Source organism: Amia ocellicauda, chromosome 8 (assembly GCF_036373705.1).
Source record: "Amia ocellicauda isolate fAmiCal2 chromosome 8, fAmiCal2.hap1, whole genome shotgun sequence".
Lineage (NCBI taxonomy): Eukaryota > Metazoa > Chordata > Actinopteri > Amiiformes > Amiidae > Amia > Amia ocellicauda.
The window spans coordinates 24,141,130-24,162,422 of NC_089857.1; the positions used below are offsets into that span (position 1 = coordinate 24,141,130).

The 21,293-nt window shown below is 36.8% G+C and overlaps 1 protein-coding gene across 3 annotated transcripts in view; it reads right to left on the reverse strand.

The window, feature by feature from the left end:
* arhgap24 (Rho GTPase activating protein 24) overlaps positions 1–21,293 on the reverse strand; it is a 173,693-nt gene that overhangs the window by 121,155 nt on the left and 31,245 nt on the right. For all 3 annotated transcript variants that reach the window (XM_066710764.1, XM_066710763.1, XM_066710765.1), the window contains one exon: positions 15,909–16,108. In XM_066710764.1, the coding sequence (XP_066566861.1) occupies positions 15,909–16,088 (180 nt within the window). In that variant the 5' untranslated portion in view covers positions 16,089–16,108. The remainder of the gene's footprint in view (positions 1–15,908; positions 16,109–21,293) is intronic.

Sequence of the window (21,293 nt, forward strand, 5' to 3'; positions counted from 1 at the left end):
GACACACAATCTAAAAATCACTATGGGGGAGCTCATGTGTAGTCTTATCCCACAGTTAGTTACCTATGGTTTGATTAACATGTATGTATACATTCAGAAAACAGAAAAGTATGCTGAAAACAAGTGTAATATATTTAAGTTATTTCGTTTTTTTTTTTTTCAGTTGCATTCATCATAATGTTCAAAGTATGAGTTGTCGGAAAATTACAGGTCACTAACTTCCTTCCACAAGTTGGGTCATGGCTAATAAAAAATTTACCAAAAGCGGTCAGCCAGTTTCCATGATAGCCTCCATCATACATAATTAAAAGGATACTGGAACAGTCACTACCTTGCTAGGAAGAGGATGCATGAAAATATGATCAACACCTGTGGAAAGGTGGTTTGGGAGGCAAACTCAAACCCAAGGGCAATAGTTGGAGATCTCCAAAAGAGTCTGGCATCATCAGGATACAAGGTCTCAAACAGTAACATTTGAGGCTGACTGCATGAATGGCAGAGTTGCAAGAAAGAAACCTCTTCTGACAGCACAACACAAAAGAAAGTGTTATGAATTTGCCAAGCTACATCTCAGTGACATTTGGGATCCAATTAAACAAATATTGAGCTTTACGGACATGGTCATCAACATGTCCGGAAAAAGGTGAAGTTCACTTTGAGAAGAACATCTCTCAAATATATGTTTTGCTATTGGGAGGTTTACATTTTCTGGTCTTGGTCCCTTTATTATAACTGAGGGAAACATTGATTCAAGTAGGTACCAGGACAAAAAACACAACATTCTTAGTCCAAAATGGACATTTCAGCATGATAATGATCCAAAGCATGCAACCACATCTACAAAGAAATGGTTAAATTAAAACACATTTAATATTCTCGAAGAGCCATCACAATCTCCAGACCTAAATCCAACAGAACATATGTGGTTTGAAAGCAAAAACCTGTTCACAACTTGTGGGGATGTGAATAAACATGATTTTTATGAAAACCTGCCATTATTTATAAAACATATTATAAAAGTTGCTTTGTGCAGTGTTGATAGTTTTACAGTGTTACATATTTTCATTTATTTGAGAAAACAATATTGCAAACTTTTCTGTTAAATCATGTTTTGTTAGAGTGTATCAATGGAATGAATGGATATACATCAAGGCCACTGAAAATATGATATTGTTTGTCTCAAAAATGTTAAGAATTACAGGCTTCTAAGAACCCTGACTACCAAATTCACCACAACATGCACAAAAGTTCCAATTATAGAATAAGATGTAAATGTAAGTGAAGAGAAACAATCAATAATCTCTTGATTTTAGTAATTGGTGAAGTATATTCAAGTATATACAGACTACAGTGTAGTGCTGGATTACTGTTTTTATTTTATATATGTTTTATATAAGTATATAGAGATTTTTTTGTATAGGTTTTGTAGACGATTCATTTTGCACCGAAATAGCGAAGAGTGGAAATTCAACTCTATTGTATATCAGATTATCTCTTGAAACATGTACAGTATTTAATTCAAAGGTTAGTTTATTTAAAAGTGGGCCACAAAATCCTGCAGACAACTTTCAGTGTGTATTATTAATCAGGTCAGCATTCTCTCAGGAATATAGTCAACACAGATGAGACCACCGTTACAAGGTACATAGCATACATAATATAAAAGGCTTATGAGGTTTCAATAGTTTAAAAATACAGACACTGGATTTAAAATAACTGGATGACTCGTATGGTTTGGTTACATTATTAACGGTGCTACATTGACCAAAAAATTTTAATGAAGAACATCTTTTTTTTCTGAAACCACAGCAATCTTAAAGAGATTTGACACTCTACTTTCTGGTATTATTGTGAAGTTTATTAAAAGTGTAAAATAATGTATAGAGATCATTGCTGTCTGAAAATACATTAAGCCCTAACATTTCAGATATAGTTGTTATTAATAAATAGAAAATGTTGCATAGTTAATTACTGTACAGTCTTTTCTTCAAGAATATAAGGACAAACCAGGATGAGAACAAGACTTGTAATCAATCACAGCTTTGTGAAGTTAGCACTTAGCACATCAATGTTCCTGATTTGGCAAATTGTTTCCACTTATAACAATCCTCTTTTCGATAACATGGTATGTTCTACAATAAATATTATGTAAGTAAATAAGAAGGTTGTACCAATACAAATGGGTTACCTGTGACAATAAGTACAATATATGTTAAAGAACCATTGGTGTAGCAACATCTTCACAAGCCTTGACGCAGCTAGTGGATTTTGGCAAATACCCCTAGATGCAGACAGTTCTAGGCTGACGCCATTTCAAAGAAAAATTAAAGAACTCCTGTGTGACCAAGAGGGTACAGCATCTACATGGACGATGTCCTTGAACATGGGGCTACCATGCAAGAGCATGATGCTAGGCTCAGGAAAGTCCTGGAGACGATCAGGAAGTCAGGTCTGAAACTTGACTGCCAGAAGTATAAGATTAGACAATTACAGCTGAACTTTCTGGGCCAGATGGTTAGTAGAGAGGGCATTGCCCCAAATCCAGACAGAGTATCCGCCATAGCAGCATTGGAGCTGCCACAGAACCAGACAGAGCTCAGGAGGCTACTTGTCATGATAAACTATAAAGATATTTATCACACCTGTCACACATGTTACATCCACTCAACGATCTACGGATGTTTTGTGGCTGTGAGGCCCCCTGCAGGATGAGGCTTTCAGGGAGGTAAAGAAATTAATTTAATCTGCTCCTGTGCTTCAATATTTCAACCCAAAGCTACCTGCAGTGGTAAGCACAGATGCTAGTAGTTATGGCCTTGGTGGGGTGTTGTTGCAAGACCACGAGGGCACCCTCAATCCAGTAGCCTTTTGCTCACGGACACTTACTTACTTGCTCAAATTGAGAAGGAGTGTCTCAAAAGCATATGGGCCTCTGAAAGATTCTACCAATACTTATGTGAACTGGATCACAGACCACAAACCACTGGTAATTCTGGTCAATAGCAAGGACCTAGACAGAGCTCCCTTAAGATGTCAGCGGCTACTGATTCGGCTCATGAAGTTCAACCCCATTGCAGAATATGTGCCGTGTAAGAACCTAGTGGTCGCTAACACCCAGTCTAGACACCCAAAAGCAGGTACAGAGGACTCTGGATTGGAGGCTGAGATTCGTGCGTATGTGAATGCTATTGATGAAACGGATAGAAAACCTGATGGAACAGGAGACCGAAAATGATTATTCTCTCCATTTCATCAGGGAATAAACAAGGTCAGGATGGCCTGCTTATGACAAGGATGTGGCTAGACCTGTACTGGAGTACTTCCCAGAGAGGGGATCTCTGACTGATGGGAATGGACTCCTAAAAAGGGGCAACCAGATAATAATTCCACCCAGCCTGAGAGAGTAAATGCTCGAGAGAATCCACCAGGGACATCAGGGCCTAAATAAATGCAGGCAGAGATACAGAGATGCCATCTGGGGCCGGTTGTATTAACAGGATCAGAAAACAGGATCGGATCTGGGCTCACTGGATCCGGATCATGAAAAAGCATTGTACGAAGCAGATCAAGATTATTAAGCAGCGCGTGCGATAACTAAGGAGTTTCCTATTGACATAAACAGGCTCGTCAGTCTCTGTGCGGCTGTTTGAACATCTACCGCTCTAATGACATAATGACAATCATAAACCTTTCAGAAAACTATACTGTGCTACACTGCTGATGAGTTTATTAATTAAACAAGCTTAGTTGTTCAGTACGTTTCCCAATGCATGTTAATGTCAGTGTGCTTATCATTGTCACTGGATCAGACGCGATCATTTGTCATCCGAAAAGTTGTCTGTCAAGGACAGGACACATTGGATCCGTTAAAAACTCATGAAGTACACAACCTTTCCAGATTATTGCACTGATGTGCGTTTCTTTAACTCCTCAAATACAAAAATAAAATAATAATAATAATTAGCCAATATTCAATTGTATTTATAACATGCTTTTCTCATACCCAATACCCAATACCCAATAGTCAAACAGTCAAAACAGACAAGATCAAACAGGCAACACCGCAGTAGCAACTCAAGAGTATTTAAAAAAACTTCCACCTAAGAGAGCTGAGTTTTAAGAAATGTCTAAAAATTATGGAGTGTAGGGGCACTTCTCAAAGCGATGCACAGCCATGGAGTTGCTAAAGTAGTTTGCAATGGGAGTGCTGGAGAAATTTTTTACAATAATGTAAATAAATAAAAACCTAATAGCACACAAACTACACCTCAACATTAGGCACAAAAGCACGGTTCAACATTATATTGTTTATTTGAAAGTGCAAATAATAACCTACTATTTGCTAAAATCTGCCAGTTGCAAAATATCTCAACGCTAAACACAGCTTCAAACATTTTGATAAGGCATGACTGCGCTTCGATGTAGGCCCTAAAACAGGATCAATTATGTCTGTGAGGTTAAATATGCTTCATGCTGTTAATCTATACTGGTTTCATATGCCTTCCACCCGAAAAACCTCTAAAGGCTTTTGCCTGTCTTTAAATGCACGCGGCCTGCGTGTTTGATGATGGTGAACTACAGTGAGGGAAAAAAGTATTTGATCCCCGGCTGATTTTGTACGTTTGCCCACTGACAAAGAAATGATCAGTCTATAATTTTAATGGTAGGTGTATTTTAACAGTGAGAGACAGAATAACAACAAAAAAATCCAGAAAAACGCATTTCAAAAAAGTTATACATTGATTTGCATGTTAATGAGGGAAATAAGTATTTGATCCCCTATCAATCAGCAAGATTTCTGGCTCCCAGGTGTCTTTTATACAGGTAATGAGCTGAGATTAGGAGCACTCTCTTAAAGGGAGTGCTCCTAATCTCAGCTCCTTACCTGTATACAAGACACCTGTCCACAGAAGAAATCAATCAATCAGATTCCAAACTCTCCACCATGACCAAGACCAAAGAGCTGTCCAAGGATGTCAGGGACAAGATTGTAGACCTACACAAGGCTGGAATGGGCTACAAGACCATCGCCAAGCAACTTGGTGAGAGTGACAACAGTTGGTGCAATTATTCGCAAATGGAAGAAACACAAATTAACTGTCAGTCTCCATCGGTCTGGGGCTCCATGCAAGATCTCACCTCGTGGAGTTTCAATGATCATGAGAATGGTGAGGAATCAGCCCAGAACTACACGGGAGGATCTTGTTAATGATCTCAAGGCAGCTGGGACCATAGTCACCAAGAAAACAATTGGTAACACACTACGCCGTGAAGGACTGAAATCCTGCAGCACCTGCAAGGTCCCCCTGTTCAAGAAAGCACATGTACAGGCCCGTCTGAAGTTTGCCAATGAACATCTGAATGATTCAGAGGAGAACTGGGTGAAAGTGTTGAGGTCAGATGAGACCAAAATCAAGCTCTTTGGCATCAACTCAACTCGCCGTGTTTGGAGGAGGAGGAATGACCCCAAGAACACCATCCCCACTGTCAAACATGGAGGTGGAAACATTATGCTTTGGGGGTGTTTTTCTGCTAAGGGGACAGGACAACTGCACCGCATCAAAGGGACGATGGACGGGGCCATGTACCGTCAAATCTTGGGTGGGCATTACTCAGCTACAGAGATACTACCACGGAACCAACACAAGAAAGTCCAGCCAGGCTCCTCATGGGCCCGTAGGCTCAGGACTGCTGTTCCGACACTACATCAGAATCTGACACCAGCGTGGCCAAACCTGTTCCAGGTCAAGCACAACGACGCCAAAGCTAAATCTGCTAAATCCAAAGGTACTCAGCCAGACCTCTTCCAGCTCTTCAGGTAGGAGACAGACTGCACCTGAAAACAGATGGCGAGAAGCAATGGAAGGCAACTGGGTCATCAAGAGCTCAGCGGCCGCACCAAGGTCTTTTGTCATCCAAACTACACAAGGAGACCTGACAAGACGGAACCGCAGACACTTACAGCCTTTCAACAGCGAGGGCAACAATGAGGACACACTCCAAAAGATGGGACCTACCTGTGAACCCTCAGTTCCAGACTCCAGCTCTGTGGTAACCAGTCCAGAATTAAAGGATCCAGGACCAGTTCCAGATGGAGCTCTGGTGACCCGATCCGGTCACATTGTGAAACCCACCAACAGACTTAGTTACTAGTAGGAGGGAACACATGTTAATGGGGCAGAATAAATCCCCTGTCTTCCCACCAGGGTATATGGCAGTCTACCCATTGACCTTAGCGTAGGCCACAATAACTCTAAAGTTGAACCCAAGAGACTTGGAAGTTAAAGTGATGTTAAAGAAAAAAATAATTGTATTATGATAAAAATGACCTTATGGAAATTTAGCTTAGTTCAGTTCACCCACTAAGTGCATTAGAGTGTACCTTATTTGGTACAAAAAACAAAAAAAACTGTTTAGTTTAAGGAAAGGTATTTGTATGTTTATCTTTCACTAAAAGGGGGAGATGTGACGATAAGTACAATATAAGTTAAAGTACCATTTGGGTTAATTAAGCGTTAACCTTTAGAGCCAGCACTGGTGGGTACAGGCGCAGTTGATGTTGTGTTGTGTGATAAATTCATAAATTCCCCTTAACGAGAGATAGCTCATGGTGACTGTCCTTCATAGCTAATAAGCTAATACTAGGGTATTTAATATTACCAGCGAAATACCACAATACCACAGAAAGTTCAGCTCATTAAAATTACTAAACTGCATCATATGTAAATAGTATCACTTGATTGAAAATAAATTATTCTAATTTACATAAAAAGATAAGTATAGGGGTGGTTGCTAAACATAACATAATGCATCATTTATTTTATAAACAAAAGCATGCATCAGTGAAATTGAGATACTCTTTATTAATATTACTATATAAATGTAGTTTCCAGAATTGTGTTTATACCTTTATACGCTATATGTCTAGAGTATAGTATAGATCTAGAGAATTTAAAAAATAATGTAAGTTACATGTGCAGTGCCTGTCTGTAGAAACACACTGATGTGTTTTGTGCATTTGTTTTAACAGAAGAACCTCTGTTTTTTGCTAGGAACATGAAAGTAGAAGCGTAGTTACTAGGGGTGTGCAAAAGACTAATTAATTGTAATACTTGCACTTGGTGGACAAGGAAGAGAAAGTGAGTGGTGAAACTGGAAGTTTTGCAAAAAGTGGCCTTTTATTTTATCTCAGACACCCCACACAGTGCTTTAAATACTTTATAAGACTTGGTTTGTTTAATGAAAGTTAATATTTAGCACTACATCTGTGTTGTAGAAAATTATGACAATATGACCATCATTATAATGAAAGCAGCACAAATTTAAAAAAGTGTTAGTAGGGGTTAATTATTAAAATGACTTGAAATAGAGCTACTGCTCTAACCACTTTACTAACTACTGTAGTTGATAATACTTTTACTTCCCCTTTTGGGGGTTTATTTTAGTTTTTCCATTGCTTAACTAATACAACAATTTAGATAACACTTCTGCTTCTTGAAGTGAAAGACTATTAAGTCTAAAATGAACATGTACCTTGGCTCATTCATTATAAAAATAAAATGCAAAGGAGAAATGGATCACACTTTCAAACCTCTACATAAATTAACAGACAGTAGCCTACTAGCAAACATATATATGTTTTTAATTAAACACTGTTTTTGCTACAGAGTTTTTGATTAAACAAGTTCAATAATAATGAGAGAGGTCTTGAATAAGTTACATCTTGGAAAAAATAATAAGTCTAAGAACACGATAAAGCAAGCTGACATATTGTTTGTAACACCAAAAACAAACAATGCTATCAATTAATGATATTATATCAATCTTAGGGCTTGACCAAATCAAACCTTTGACCCACCCATTTTAAGCAGTACAATTGTATATTCATATATAAGGGACAGGGATTTTGCTTCCGTCAAAGGGTGCTTTCAAACATTACCCAGGGTGGGAGTTGTATGTATGTATATAAAAAAATAACATAACATACTGTTGCAGTGTATTGTTCATGGACAAAATGGCCAACTTTGGCCATACTGCTTCTCTTATAAGCCCTGTGTAGGTGTTACACTGCCTGTCATCACCTGACCTGCACAACACCACCCATTATTCATGTAGCCACTTAATAGCAGGTAGCAGAGGCTCTCTGGTTCAAAGGGGTATTGGAAATGGAGCAGGGAGAGAAAGAGCAGCTGTGTGAAGGTACTGTGACTTTAGACTGGGACTCATTTTGCATTACGATTTGGCTTTCTATGCACACAATTTGTTTAGTGTGGGTTTTGTTCAGGCAACTGCTTTGCTGGGCTCTGAACAAATGTTTAGTTAGGGTTGACGAAGAGTTACGTTTTTCTTTGTGTTTCATTTTGCATTCACTTCAACACTGTACATAAGACATCACACTTGTGTGCTCTTTCCCATGCTCTAAGTGTCTGTTTACTGAGAAATGTCCTTCTATCAAGAGCCCAGATGTCAAAGTCAGCCACCTGCAGTGTCACAATATGTATAATATGTGTATATATTTCAGTGCACTTCATAACTGCCTAAAGACTGCTGCTATGGGCACAGAGTAAAAACAACAGAACTGGAATGAGAGAGGGAGCTCTTAAATTGTCACAACAGAATTCCACTCTAACATCATAGTTGAAATTTCAAAGCCATTCTGATATGTAATTTATTATTTAATGGTTTAATAGTTTCTTCTCCGTTCCCTGCATGCTCTCTCAAGCTCTTTGAATATAGAGCTACCCCATTCAAAACTAATGAATAGAAATATCTACCAGACATATAATTACTCTTTTTATAATGCTTCTTTAATACCTCTACTATGGTCCACATGAAAATTAAAAAGTGGAAATTACTACACACAGCAACTAGGAAATAGCTCACCTTGCAACAGATTGCTATGCTTAGCGTGCTTTTGCTTATCCACTGCTGAGCTTTGCTGCTGCCTAAAACTGGCTTCCATTTTTCTCCTTAGCAGAAAACAGATGTCCTCCTCCTTTACAGTGTTGTTTTTCATGACTTGATTGAAATATTTACGCACTATTGCAGCTGAGAATCTTCACTTAATTGTTTGCACAAGTTCTACAAATTAACAGAAAATATTAATTATTTTTTCCTACTTCCACTCATGCACTAAAGACAATGATTATCTCATAATATATTAGATACTCAGAGCAGAGTCCTTGGCACATCCCTAGTAGTCAAATATTATACTTCTACTTTAAGGTTATTAAATAAGGTAATTACATAAGGCCAGGAAACTGAACACGATAAATAGCCTACAGACAATTGACGTCTATTAGGTATGTCACGATCACTGTATGTGCTTCAGATTTGTACAAACATGGCTCTTAATATCGGTTTCCATAATCTTATTACACAACAGTCCCAATTAATTCATCTCTGTGGGGTATTGCTATAAGGCATTAACATCTGTTGCTCTTTACCCTTTTCAATGAACCACTTTTATTAACTTATTGAAGTGGACAAAAAACAGGTAAATACAAGGCAAAAATATCTACCATGCAGCCAATGTAAATGATTTTAGGCACAATGTACTGCAACTGCAATCTCAATTAAAAAGATACAGGGGAATGTGTGTTGTTTTGCATGCCATGATATATTGTACATTGCCAGACTGGTTAGTGTTTTCAGAGGATGGCTTTGGGCTGTGCACTGACCTGCTAGCACTGTGTAAAATTAACAATTCAGCTTTTTTTAATTACATAGTATCTCTCATACATTTAATACAAATATAATTAAATTAGACATTGTTATCATCACTGTTCCAGACTGGAGGAAAATACACAAGGGTAACTGAGCTCTGGGCATACCAGATAGAATGAAAAAGCATATAGACAAACCTATCTTCCATCATTGCAATGAATAATTAATTATTTAAATGCACTCAGATTGTTAGTAGCTTATTACATTCCTCTTTGTCTGCCATTTAAATATCATATGCATTGTTCTTGTAGGCTGACATGAATGGCTTTTTTCCAGATACATCCAAGACATACCCTTATTTAAAGAAAACATTATGAATATAAAGCTTTTAAACACTGCTTTTAAACATTCTTTTAACAGGGCAGAAACACACTATTATTGTGTAATTAGATGATACGTGGTTTAAATTACAATAATTATGCCATTAATTGAATCCAACAGGCAGCTTCTTTGTGGAATGGATTATTTGTGTATGCTACACAAGCAGCAACAGGCATATATTGAGCCCATTCCTTGCCTACGCGTGCCAGTCCTGCAGTGCATATTTATGCCTTTGACATCACTCTCCCATTCCTCAAATTCTTTAAATTACAAAGAAAAGCTGGTATGAAATGTCTTTCACAATATACATCCATTCTACACAAAGAATTATCGAAGGAGCCTCTTTCTGCTAAGTATTTTGTAAGATCCTACAGAGAAAATCAAGAATCGGACTGTTGTTAGACAATTATTATTTGTAGGCCCTGCGATTGAGATTTGATAGGAGCAACATCCCACATACACACCAGGGACAGATGCTCGTGCTGCTGGGCTAGTGACAGCAATTACCAGAATTAGTCAGGTAATGAATGGAGACATCACTTTCAATGAGTTGGCTAATTAATAGTAGTTTTTATCTTCATGCTTCATCAAGTTTTGTAGCTTTACTGTTGGGAATGAGGCTAATTGCTTTGTCTTACAGCATCCAGCAACACAATGATGAATTCCAGAAGCCTGACCTTTTTCCAGCAATTATACATGAGGCGGGCAAGATTTAACATGATTGTTATTTCTAAATATTTTGAAGACAAATAATCTGTTGGGTGTCTGAGGTGTCTATGTCAGTGGTCATTCTGTTTAAGTATACATACATACATACATACATACATACATACATACATACATACATACATACATACATATATACAGTGGATTGCATAAGTTTTCACGCCTCCAGGACTTTTTCAGAGCTTTGGAGAAGAAAGGGTGAGAGTGAGAGAAACCACTGTTCTTACTGACAGGATACCAAGCTTTTGGAACTGACCCTGATTATGTACTATGACCCCTGCTTTTGAAGCACGACAATTCACAAATTAGATTGTTTTGATCACAGAACCAAGTAGTGGCCCTAGCATAGCTACAGACCCAGAGACAGGGTTAGCTAGTGTACCAACCTAAGTTAGGATTTAGTTTTAGTTTTACAGTCTTTTAAAAAGGTTCCTCTTGTGCTTTCAGGCTTTCAGTGCCGTTATCCTATCCGATTTCTCCATACAAATCAATTATCTCAGTTAAGTCAAATGGAATCCTTATAGTTTGGGACTAGGTATCATTCAATGTGATTAAATGTTTGGAATAACATTAGTAACCTGAATTAACATGACATTATAGTCACCAGATAGTTATGTGTTAGAAAGAACAAAACATATTTCTTCATTCTTACACTTTTTAAACATTATAAACTTGAGAGTAGTTCAGATTGGAAATCAGGCTCTAAAAAATAAAAAAATCACTTTGTTTAAGCCAGTTGTTAACATAAATATTTTGTGAAGGAAGCAATTTAATGGAACACATGGCTGTGCCAAATCTGGTATAAACTAGTACAAATAATCTTCAGCTCTTCATTATAATGAGACAGACACCCTATTCCCGATGCATCCTTTCACTGTAGAAACTAAGACGGAATATTCCATACATAAAAAATTGTAAGGGTTTAATTCACCAGTGAGATCCAGAACAATACTTGCATTCTTTGAGTAAGCTTATTCTCCTTGCCTGCCGCCCACTTCCAGGTTTGGTATTCTTGACCTTCAGATTTGGCAGTAAACTGACTTCCAAAGCAGAGGTGGTCTGTAGGGTTTCCAGAAAATCCAAGCTTGTTGCACACTGGTGTAAAATGTGATCCTCGTGTTGAAGTGGGCAGCTTAACTGTGTAGATTATGCCAAAAGATTGGAAAACTCATTAACACTTAATCAAATCTAGCCCTTTTGCTTCCCATCAAACATAGATCTTTTTATTTTTAAATAAATAAAAACGATATGGTCTGTACAATCCAATTTAGTTTTGTACGTGTCATCTTGTCATCTTTGTTATTGTCAGTGTTCACTACAATCCCCAGCAGTCTCCCAGTGCCTAGTTAGATCCTTGAATCCTCAACCTCTTGTTTGACGTCCCGACAACAACTTTGATCTTCCCCTGATTGCCTGTTTGCCTGATTGCCCGACCCTTGCCTGTGACCACGACCACGTCTTTGCCTTGCCCTTGTTTTCCCTGTCTTGCTGGTATTCGACCCACGCCTCTCTGACCACCTCTACCACGCACCGCAGCTGGGTCCCCCTGTTCCTGTGCCCCACTGTACGTTATCTGCTGCAACAGTGGGAAGGGGTTTCTTATGATAAAAACTCTCTTGTCATGTAAGATTAGATTTCAAAGTGAGAACAGGGATGATAGCAAAAAATGCAGCAAACCCTTAAAAAATAATGTTAATCTGGGTTTTTCTTGTTGATCAAAATAAAATCAAATGAACAAGTGAAAAACACCTCTCATTATATATGTCACTGAAAAATGTGGTGTTGAATTATTTTTTTTTGAATGGATTAGCAGGTATTTAAATTCCATTCATTGACACGCTGAGCATGAAACCATCTGCAGCAGATAAAATAAATGAATTCACCCTGAGTTTCAAAGAGACTGCTACCTTCACAACTCTCAGAATCTATGTTACAAAAAAAAAAAACTTTTCTGAAAGCAAAGCTAATTCTGATGAAACCAGAAGATCTATTTCTGTTACCTCATTCATCAGTTCAGAAAATAGTTCTAGCTGGCAAAATTCAGTGGGAGTCACACATTAATCTCCTTATCCCTGAATGCATCATTGATCCCCCCAAAATAAAGAATAAAACATTCTAATTATTATATTATCTTGTAGTTACAGATGAATATTGTTAAAGTCAGTTTCAAAGAATCCACATTCTTCAACATTTACAATATACATTTACCATTTATGCAATATGAGCACGATTTAAATCAAACATTGTGATATTTCTTTCTTTTGAGGACTAATGATAATTAATTCAAACACAGATGTTACTAGTTTGACTTCTTCGCCTTGCCATTTAAATGTATTTAACAAACTCAATTAAGTGTGGAATACATGTTTTACAAATTATAAGTCTCTATAAGAAACCATACATAAATGGTTAATTATGAGTAATGGTACAAAGGTAGAGCCATCTTCTTGGTTTAATACCACTACCAATATCAAGCTAAATATAAGCTCAAAACCCAACTACAATGGAATACATTTTGTGGGTTGCAGGAAAGCACGACATGCAAAGGCCTCATCATGGCTTCTGGTTGGAACAGGTTCCACATTGTGTCAGACCTATTGTGAATGTGGTTTGAAAGTGCTTATAATTTCACCCATGTTTAAATCAACTTTATAGACACCATCTCTGCTAAATGTGGTAATATGAATGTGTTTCTCTCTCAGGAACAAAGTTCAAGTACTGTCACTTTAGATAGACAGCCTTAAAAAATACAACTACAAACTTACCGTCACTGCTAATATGATCTGCATTATCTTTGAGTGTTATTTGCAATTTCCAAAGCACACTGAGTGAAATTATAGCCTAAGTGAGACTTTGGAGACATTACAAAAATGTTATCAGACAAGCATATTGAAAGATTTATAAACAATTAACATTTGCACTACATGATTGTAAAGTTTACAAAAGGGACATGACAAGAGCAATAGAAGGTGGCTATGAGACCTTTGGGTGTAAATGTATAGTTATCAACTCTGCTAAGCTGTACATCTAATCAAGATGTTTCAGCAAAATGGTGTGGTGCATAATATCAAATTTACCATGACCTTATGTTCAAGATAAATCATATTAAGTAGAATAGAATAAGGACCACCTTTTTCTTTTTCCCTTTTTCTAATAAGTTCAATATAATGTTCCCTGCTATTAAATTAATTGTTTCTAGGGTGTGCATATTTGTAATAGAAGAAATAACAACAAGAAATAGTGCTCAGAAGTCATCCTAAAGCATATATAAATTAGGTAGTGTCATACCTGTCATATCAGTGACCTTTGGTATACATGAACAAGGAAGTTTTTTTTAAGTTTCCTTACATATTTTTTCTAATCTTTCCTCTTTAAAAACTCAGGCTATAAATAATTTAAATTAATCTCTGAGGTAAAGGCTCATATTTGAATACATTGTACCTTTATATGTACAAATTAATTTTGTACAAAACTAACTCAAATTCAACATCTTGGTGGTAGTCCAGCTTTGAATTTAAGCTACATTAAAGGGAAGAAATTAACTAGATGGACATCATCTCCATACCTGACAGAACAAGCGTATCTGGTACACTATATATGAATCTATACCCTTCACAATCATAGTGCAATGTTAATGTTGCATGATTTCAAGACATTCCTCTAGTTTTTCCCTTCTGAATAGCTACAGCCTCAGTACTGCAGTTAAACAAATGCCTTACATCATGGGATTTCACCCAAATGAACACCTGAAAAAAAAATGAAATCTGAAAACCTGGTATATGCCTAAATTATTAAAAAATTGTAAAATGTGGGTAAAAAAGTTATCATTTACAGATTATATTAATAAGGACATTGAACAACTTATAACTGCACTAAAATACTGTTTAAATCCAACAGTTAAAAAAATATATACTCACTTAGCAAACAAATTATTTAAATATATTCATCCCATAGGCAAGAAAATCGCATCTGGACAGTTTTTGGCATTTGGTGGAATGAAAACAGATGTACACCATAAAAAAAATATCAGAGGAAGGAAACAGTATCTAAAAGTACCCACTCAGCACAAAACTTAAGGCAAAATGAATCCCAGGCATTTATTTCATATTCCTAATTAACTGCAGACAATAACTTGATATTAGTGTTAAGTATTACTCTAAGATGCTTTCAACAACAAGTAAGTTGGTGCATAAGTTAAATTGTATTAATGTATTTCTAAGATCAGTTTATGTTGTTTTTGTACTGTTTTCTCCTGCCTCATTGTTTTGTTTCATGGAAGATTCAGGCTCAGTATGGATTGGAGTGGGACAGAAAGATTAAACAGGACAGGACTCTCTGGTACAATGAAACAACCGGAACATTTTATTTACTAATTAAATAAACAAATAAAAACTGAAATTTAAATAATGACTTCCAAAATATAAATATTCAGCGTCTTCACCACCTAGGTATCACTGCTGCTTGTGTCAACTCCTGCTCCGAATGCTCTGCAACAACAACCCTCAAGAACTGTACTCACATGGCTCTGTCTGTGATTATAAGGAATCCTTATAACGTAAGGAACCACCCCTCAATTAAGCCCCACCCCAAATATCCATATCAAAAGAATTCTAGCTTTGTCTATATGCAGGAGAATGGAGCAAAGCACAAACCCACTTCTTGAATATGTATGAGCTCTGGAAATTTATATTATTCAAAGTACAAAAACTACAAATTATACAATACAAATAATTTGAATGAATGAAGTATATCTGTTTGAGTGGTGTGTCTGCTTAAGGGGACTTAACTCCTGATGTAACAAGAGTTTGAAAGCTGATCTTATTATACATTTGTCAGGTCCAGAAGGAAACTTGAGTGAAGTAAGGAAAAGTGAGACTGAATTTGGTAGATTTAATCCAATAATGCAAATAAAGTAAACCAAAGAAAAACTCATTGTATATTGTATAACTAAAAGCTCAAAATTAATGACATTGGGAATTTCAATGCCAGAGTATTAGAAACTGTACATTTCATTATAAACATGTACTTCTGATTTTCCATGCCTTGTTGCTATGGACTGGGAGAGCTTTGAACTCTCTATCCATTGTGCTAAACAGTACAGAATGAATGTACTTTCTTGCAAAAGGGCTACTTACCAGCGCTTTTGTTTCATCTTCATCTTTGTAATAATAAAGCTGGTCTCCCTTGAGAACAAACCAGCGTGTGTGCCAAGTCTTGACAAAGCCTCCTTGCTTTCTTAGCCACCCACATCTAATGACATTCTGCCTGGTCCGGCCCTGTTGGGGGCTGCTGTTGGAGCCACTCTGCTCGTCCATTATGAGACTTATAGATCTTTCTGTTAGGAGGGTAGAAAGAGAAGAAATAAGCACAGTTAGGTTAATTGTGTGGCATTGCAAAACCTGGCTTTACAGAGGCTTAGTGATAGACCTGACAAAGGAGAGACCTCCAGCAGGCTTTTTTTACATTTCATAATTTCATCTGGAGCAGCTAACCCAGATTCTTTGCCTACCTCTCAGCAGGGAGATAACCTACTTTCTAAAGTGCCATAAAGGTAACCAACTGCACAGACCAAACAACAGGAAAGACATTTCAAAAACAATCTGATGCAGCTGATTTTACAAAGCTGATTTTGAAGAGGTGAAACCAAAGTTTGAATTTTGCAGATAAATAAGCACATTCCTGAAATTTAAAAAACATAAAGTGCCTATATTGCTCATCATAAGTTAATGACAGAAAAGGGACAAGTGTGAATACCAGATAAGCAGCACACTGAAATATTTTTTAATGACCTACGTAGCCATAGTTACCTTAACGCTTTGACAAGTAGCCTAGTACAGGCTTCTCAAAAACACCCTTGGGTGAAAGATACGATGGTATTAACCAATGTGTTACGTCACATAGCTTTTAGTTACAATTGGTAATTTCAGCAGCAAGCTGTGAACCAGATTGTGATCATGGAACCTAAACCAAAACTAAATATTTCAGACTTATAAAACGTGAAAGTGTATTTCAATTAAACTTAATGTGACAGATAAGAGAGATTTTGACAGCTTATTTGCAGTTTTAAAATAATGTATTTGGCTAAATATATGTGTGTATGTACATACTAAGTATATATAATTACACAATATTTATTTAAAATACATAATAAAGTAGTGTTTGTAGCTTAAAATAAGTGTGTAGAAGACTGCATAGGAATACATAATTATAAAAACTTGACTTTCTTTTTCTCAGGGTAAAATTTTGTCAAATTAAGTCAGGGTTACATAAATATAATGAAATGCACTTCAATACAGTACACTGGTACCATCAATGAATGAAGCAGAAGAAATAACTATTTGTACTATATTGGGTCATTGCTTAGTATGATTGGACTTCTGAACATGACATATACATTCTCGAACATTACTTTGTACACTGATGGCAGTACCAGTATCAGGCACTTCAGTTGTGGTACAGTACAGTTGTGTTAAGTTAATAAAAATGTGTTGCTTAGGATAATCGTAGCCTATGTATTTTAGCTCAGGTTGAGTATTGCAAATAACGCTGAATTCAAATATTTTTTAACTACTGTATATGCGGCCCATTTTCAGAAATGGTTCAATCAATATTTTGGATATTTTGGAATTACCAATGTCTCATTCCGCTAGAAACTGCACTGCAAGAAGAATGGCATAATAGTAATCCAGCCATCAATCAAAAGGATTGCTGCTGACAGTTAGACATTTGGTCATTTCGCCCTGTCAAATACATCAAATAGTTTTTGTCTTGGTCTGAGGGCATAAACGTATGATAACATATTTATGTGTGTGTTTGTATGTATGTATGTATGTATGTGTCTTGGTGCATAAAAGCAAGTAAAGTTGCCTCCAAATCTATACTTTTGATAGAATGTAAAACATGTATGATTTCCAGTATCATACACACACACACACAAATGTATGTTTTAGAAAATGACTATTGTTTTGAATGTAAAGCCTATTAGGTGACAAATCTTGACGTATTATACAGTTAGGTCCATAAATATTTGGACAGTGACAAATTTGTCATCATTTTGGCTCTGTACACAATCACAATGGATTTTAAAGGAAACAATCAAGGGTGTAGACTTTCATCTTTAATGTGAGGGTAGTTAAATCCAAATTGGGTGAACGGTGTAGGAATTACACCAATTTTTATAGGTGGTCCTCCCAATTTTAGGGGCTCAAAAGTATTTGGACAAACTAACATAATCATGAATTAAATTGTGAGTTTCAATCCTTTGCAGTCAATGACTGCCTGAAGTCTGGAACCCATAGACATCACCAGATGTTGGGTTTCTTCCCTGGTAATGCTCTGCCAGGCCTGTACTGCAGCTGTCTTTAGTTCCTAATTGTTCTTGGGGCGTTTTGCCTTCAGTTTTTCCTTAGAAATCAAAACAAACAATCAGAGAGATACCAAAAACATTAGGTGTGGCCAAATCAACTATTTGGTACATTCTTAAAAAGAAAGAAAGCACTGGTGAGCTCAGGAACACCAAAAGGCCTGGAGGACAACAGAAAACAACTGTGGTGGATGACAGAAGAATTCTTTCCCAGGTGAAGAAAAACCCCTTCACAACAGTTGGCCAGATCAAGAACACCCTCCAGGTGCATCTGTGTCAAAGTCAACAATCAAGAGAAGACTTCACCAGAGTAAATACAGAGGGTTTACCACAATATGGAAACAGGAAACAGGAAGACCAGATTAGAGTTTGCGAAAAAACATCTAAAGAACCCTGTACAGTTCTGGAACATCCTATGGGCAGATGAGACAAAGATCAACTTGTGCCAGAATGATGGGAAGCGAAGAGTATGGAGAAGGGAACTTGGCAGCCATACATGCCCATGCCATAACATGCTTCACAGATGAGGTGGTATGCTTTGGATCATGTGCAGTTTCTTCCCTTCTCCATACTTGTTCCCTTGTATGTATTAATGATGTGACTGCTGACAAAAGCAGCAGGATGAATTCTGAAGTGTTTAGGGCTTTATTATCTGCTCAGATTCAGCCAAATGCTTCAAAACTCATTGGACGGCACTTCACAGTGCAGATGGACATTGACCCAAAGAATACTGCGAAAGCAACCCAAGACTTTTTTAAGTCAAGAAGTGGAATGTTCTGCAATGGCCAAATCAATCACCTGACCTGAATCCAATTGAGCACCATTTCACTTGCTGAGGGCAAAACTGAAGGCAACACACCCCAAGAACAAGCAGGAACTAAAGACAGCTGCAGTGCAGGCCTGGCAGAGCATCACCAGGGAAGAAACCCAGCATCTGGGACTTCCAGACTTCAGGCAGTCATTGACTGCAAAGGATTGAAACTCACAATTTAATTCATGATTATGTTAGTTTGTCCAAATACTTTTGAACCCTTAAACGTGGGGGGACCACCTATAAAAATTGGTGTAATTCCTACACAGTTCACTAAATATGGATGTAACTACCCTCACATTAAACATGAAAGTCTTCACTTAAAGGTTTTTTTTTTTTTTTTCAAGTCCATTGTGGTGGCGTACAGAGCCAAAATGATGACAATTGTGTCACTGTCCAAATATTTATGGACCTAACTGTATGACATTTTTACACTAATTTATTATATACATGAAGAATTAAAAACTAAAGATAGTCTAGCTACTCTTTCCAGCTATTCTGAGCTGGCAAGTTGCCACATGCAAAACTGTTTAATTTTGAAGACTCTTAGGCATAGATGAAGCACAGATGTATTTCCTTCCTCAGTTTCAGTCATCTACAAAACAAGTGTGAGGTTGTGGTTTGTATTGAGAGAGGAACCAGCAATTGACTGCTGAACTCAATAGCAGTACAACCAATACAATCAGAAACACTCTCTTTTAAAGGTATATTTAATGTTATACTGAACATTAAAAATTGTGTTGCCACTGTGCACCAATAAATATATTTGCAGAAAGAATTACTGCAAAAGTTTGCTGGTGCAGGTTGTCTATCACTGTCTTTTATGACAGACTATGATTAGGCTTAATCTCTATTGCTATTGGTTTTGGGCTATCATGTAACTGTAAAATCAGATTCTTATCAGGGCATCATATGTCAGTTTCAAGGGTTGCTCTTTCTCTGTTATTTAATGTGGCCTGTCTTTTCCTTGTCTTTCAGAATTTCTTTCAAACTGTAATCTGCCATCATGAATTATCTGTCAACAAGTCTTCCTGTCAAAAGAATCTCCTTCCAATTGAGTCAGCTAATATTATTTATACTACCATCTAATTATTATTATTATTATTATTATTATTATTATTATTATTATTATTATTATTTGTATTTCTTGGCAGACACCCTTATCCAGGGCGACTTACAACATAAGTGCAAAACAAAGTGCAAAAATACAGTTAAGTAAATGGCATCAATCATTACAAATTCAGTTTAACTAAAATGATGATTAAATGTCTTTATTAGAAGACTTCAACAATCTTGTTCATTTTGTGACACCGTGGGAGGATATACCCAGTGTCCGGGCTCTGAAGGCAGGGTTTAGGAAACACACAACGTATGTGATAGGTATTTTGTGGGTTATTGTGATCAAAAATGAAGACAAGACTAACATAAACTTAAAATAAATCCAACTCTTCTTTGAGTCCACCTAAACGTGGAAAGAGGTCCATCTCTACACATGTAACTAAGACTAAGCATAAACTGTACAAAAAGACAAATCACAGTTGTAGTCAGAAGCAAATTTCGTTACCATCGTCAAGTTGTACTCTTCAGTACTCCTTCTCTTGTTCTCTCAACATGCTCCAAATACCCTCCCTGCATTTCCCGCTAGGTACTTTGCATCATACAAGTGCGGGAGCAATTCCTTTATAGCGTGTTGGATCTGTGAGCTGATTATTCTCAGCTGTGTGTTTGAACAACCTTTAACACACAAAAGTTTAACCTCACCAAAACATGGTTGTTGTCTGTACCCCAAAGGAGTCTTTCACTGTTTCAGGATGTGACATTTCATCACTTACCAGACAACCAAAAGACTACAGCTACAAGAGCAATGGTTTTGTCTTCAAGGGAACTCAGGTGATTCTGTGGTGCTTTAGCATTAACATCTTCCCCTAATAACAATAATAATTAGTAATTAATAATAATAATAATAATAATAATAATAATTACAAGTTTGCATTCTTTATCTGTGTTTATATCACCCAAAATCACCCCAACACAGCACTTTGTAAAAAGGATAGAATATAACAAAAAACTATAATATGGTCTCAAACTCCAAATAAAATGCTGCATTCTAGAGTACATTTTTTATATACACCATAATGGACATAATTGTTGTGACTTGGATGTTTTTGGTTTTCTTCATACCATTCTCCCTAAATTATTTGCCATTTTACATGTACAAATTTGTTTTTTTTTTCTATCTAAATGCCTACTGTTTATCTGTCTGTCAAAAGTGGAGTAAAAGAAAGGCTGCATTAAGGTTGTCATGAGCCCAGCTGTTCCAATTAATATTCTTTGAAGTATTTATCT